Source organism: Glandiceps talaboti, chromosome 23 (assembly GCF_964340395.1).
Source record: "Glandiceps talaboti chromosome 23, keGlaTala1.1, whole genome shotgun sequence".
Taxonomy (NCBI): domain Eukaryota; kingdom Metazoa; phylum Hemichordata; class Enteropneusta; family Spengelidae; genus Glandiceps; species Glandiceps talaboti.
The window spans coordinates 2,103,268-2,107,241 of record NC_135571.1 but is presented as its reverse complement, the minus strand read 5'-3'; the positions used below and the strand labels follow the sequence as shown (position 1 = coordinate 2,107,241).

The window sequence follows — 3,974 nt, the reverse complement described above, 5'->3', positions numbered from 1 at the left end:
AATCATAGCACAACATTATCACTAGGTATATTATAACAATGATTATATTCCTTGTTCTACAAATAATACCCGATTAATTAATAGCTTATTATCATGTCCTTGGCAAAGTCAGAGGCTGCTAGATGCTAGCAATCTAAGAGCTGGCTAGAAGGGGCTTAGCGGCTATCAATGGATATGACCTTGAATAGCTGCCTTGCCAGGCCCCTGTCAGAGTTAGAGGTGGCTAGCTGATAGCAAGCTAATAGCTAGCTACTATGTGGCCAATGGCACCTATTGATGGCTAATAGCTTGGATAGCTGCCTAGCCATAGACCTGGTTGTCTATGTAGGTATGTGAAACAGGACAGTACATGTACAGATTCAAAGCTACAAGCATCAATGATTAATTAGGTTTGCAAGAATGAATGGTGGGAAGGAAAATGAGTATTGGTCAGGGCATATAATAAAAAGATCAATACCAAATCGTGATTAATTTCAATCAAATTTTAAGGTGTGAGCTGTCAGGTTTTGCAACTTAGAAATTTCTTCAAGTTGATTATTGAAAGGCAGATAATACTCTTTCAACTTGTCAAGAATTTCTTGACGGACGTTCGGATGATGTCTACCTTTACCGCTAACAAGGCATAGTTCTTTGGGTTTGTGTAAACAATAAAAACCCTTCTTTTTATCGAAGTAAAAGCTGTCTCTGGTGAAAAATTTAGTTATATTTAGAAACGTTTCAAGGCTTTGTAATTCGACACTGGGATCCGTCTTCAACACTTCGCCATCTACGATGTGTATTTGTTTTGAAGGGAAGACATGCAACCAATTCTGAAGATGTTTTATATACACCCCAGTGCTGATAAGTTTATTAGCTGTGACAAGTGCACCATTTGTGTCGAGAACTGAGTCTTCAAAGGTGTCTTTTATTTTGTAACCAGTTACATTCCTGTGTCTAAATCTCACGTGGGCATAATCTGACACAGCTCTATACACAGGATCACAAAATGTAAAGACGATTTTTGTTTTAGGTGAGACGTCTTTGTATACTTTTCTCGGTATATCAGGGTCGATCAAGTACATCGGTGTTTTCTCAATAACAAGTTGGTCTGGTGTTGATACAGGCATCATCTGAACATACCATTGTATACCCTTTGAGTAATTTTTATCGAAATAATGAACCTCTCGTCTTGCCATAGCTAGCGATGGATGATAAGACAGAAATGTTTTTAAGGCTCCAGTGCCACATTTTTTAGCTCCACCGATGATTACATCTGGAATATGTTTTCTCACTGCAAGTTTGTGTTCTGATGTATCTAGCCTAACCTTACCAGGCATGGTTGGAACGATTTTATTATCACCAAGTTGTGTCTGTTGTGATTCGTATCGGCTAGGCTTACCATCCATGTGACGAAGTTGTGATTGCTGCGATTCGTGTCGGCTAAGTTTACCATACATTGTTAAGACGGTGTTATTCTGACCAAGTTTTTCTTGTAACGCAACTCGGTTTGTCGGGACGGTCCTATGGTGACTAACCGCTTTTTTTCCTGCTGATTCGGTCTTATATGGTAACAGCTGACTGCTCCGTGGTTTATAAATATAAACATCATGGCAAAGAATACAAAGGCAGATGATACTTAGTAAAATACACCCTGTTATGAATCTCCTTGTTGTAGTCAAACTACGTATCTGATGTTGTGAATCTCCACTCCTGCACATAAGAGAACATAGTAGAAGATGTATGTGAGTATACCTGCAGATATCAGACCATGGACGAACGGAAGCTTTTACAAAATGCGAAAGTAAAGAATTGAATTGCATTAATTACAATTGGCACAGCATATGGGAAGGACAGAGACTTGTATTACATTTCATGCTTTGATAAGAACAATACGGTTTAGTCACTTTACATAATATTTTACCTTCACCAACAAATGTTCAGTTTCCCTGGCATTTCATGTACAAATAAAGAGGCCATAAAACTTTTCTTATCAAACCATATGGTGTGTAACTCTGCTGTTCCAACATGCTTAATTCAATTCATTTGAATGTTTACTTTCCCTGTTTGTAGCAGGTTCCGTTCATCCACGTGACGCTTTGATGTCGTGTATTTTCAATAAACCATAATCTCAAGATATTATTGACACTCATTAGATCTGCTTATAATTAATATATCATCCCTGTTGGCCTGGTGTATTTTTGGTAATACAACATATTTGTTACGGTAGCCTTAGTTTAGTGCTTTATGGAACCTTCACTTGTATATTGTCACAAGACCACAAGTAGAATACTAGGGTGGCCAACTCGGACGAAAATGCGTGTTCTCTCTATATAAGGGGTGGGGTTCCCAATCGGAAACATACCTGCTTCCATCAAAGAGTAGACGTGCCCTCACCAAAGAGTGGCTCCCATATCACAAGATATGTTCAAAGGCACGATTTTACAAAGTTTGGGTGGATTCTAATGTTTTATATAGGAAAGATATATTAATTGGAAATGATGGTATGGTTTAAACTCGTAGAAAGTTTGAACGATCGTTCAGAACAAATCAAAGTATGTATTGAATGCCATACCAAAACTAACGACCCTAACTGTCGTGTAAGGTTTTGTACTGTTCTTTTTTTCCTTTGAAAGAAAAAAAACACAAACAAAAAACTAAAACCAAAACAAACAAAGAAAGAAACAACTCGCCAAATCGTACAATACCCCTGGACAAAACTTCTGCTTAGTATTCTAGATATATCATTGTATTTACTAGAAGATGTGTAATGTTCAACTTACCCAATGAGCGCCGTCATGATGAATGAATACGATCTGAATTTCAGCTGCAATATGTAGAATATGGTACAAGCTGCTACCAGTTTTAATATTTACTTTATATAACAAAACAACTGTCAAAAGAGCTGGTGTTGTTTTCAAAAAGACTAAAATACATATACACATCCATCCATCCATCCATCCATCCATCCATCCATGATCCATTGCACGTCATCTGTTTTATCACCTTCCAATTGCTTGTAAAAATCCGTGTTTAATTCTCTGCCTCATCTATGTATGTATGTATGTATGTATGTATGTATGTATGTATGTATGTATGTATGTATGTATGTATGTATGTATACAATTACATAACACACACATACACACAAACAAACACAACTTCAGCACCATGCGTATAGCCTTTGAACCTCTGAACCTTTGTACAGTTGTGCTAAAAAATATATCATAAATAACTTATGATAAAGTTCTGTGTAAAACTTTTACAGGGTAAATCATTATATTGAAAAAAAAAGAAGATGACCATTTCATGCACAATGGCATTGGGCAATGCGGGTATACTTAATTTAAATACTTTTACAACTGTTCTACTTTGTAGATACGTATTGAAAACAACTTTAGTGCCAATGCCGGTTTGTGTTGCTCAGCTTGTCAAGAATGCAAGTATAAATGTGACCATTTTTACTGTTGGAAGGAATACTGAAAAACAGAAATAATTTAACTATCAATATTTTTGCTCGGTATACTTTGACTGATATATAAGTTTAACTTCTATTTCCAGTATTAGGTGATTTCGCAAACACAAACCGAACTGTAGACGACTTCCAACCCCATGCCAGCATAAAAGGCTGTATGCTTCAAACAATTACATGATTAAATTACCAAAACTAAAAATTAAAAAGAGAAAAATTAGACATAATATCCATTCACATAGTAGGAACACCAGAATTTAGATCTAGAAAACTGACTGCAAAATTAATGAAATTAAAACTAATATCATGGACATGAATGAAACAGATAGTGACTCTGAGACTGAAAGTGACACTTCTGTAATGCATGTCCTAGGCAGTGATGGAGGCAATTGTAATACTGATAGCTCAGAAAATTCATGTACTGATGATAACACTGATAGTGATTGTGATGAAACAAGTCTTGCACATCCTCGTGGACAAGTTACTTTAAGAAATGCCAGAATTGCAGTTGATTTATGTTGCATTA

The 3,974-nt window shown here is 36.3% G+C and overlaps 1 protein-coding gene across 1 annotated transcript; it reads right to left on the bottom strand.

Moving 5' to 3' along the window:
- Positions 1 to 473: 473 nt before the first annotated feature.
- On the bottom strand, positions 474 to 1,436 carry LOC144453132 (heparan sulfate glucosamine 3-O-sulfotransferase 1-like). The gene has a single exon (XM_078144411.1). It carries the CDS (start codon positions 1,434 to 1,436, stop codon positions 474 to 476), a length of 963 nt encoding a protein of 320 aa, XP_078000537.1.
- Between the last annotated feature and the right edge of the window lie 2,538 nt (positions 1,437 to 3,974).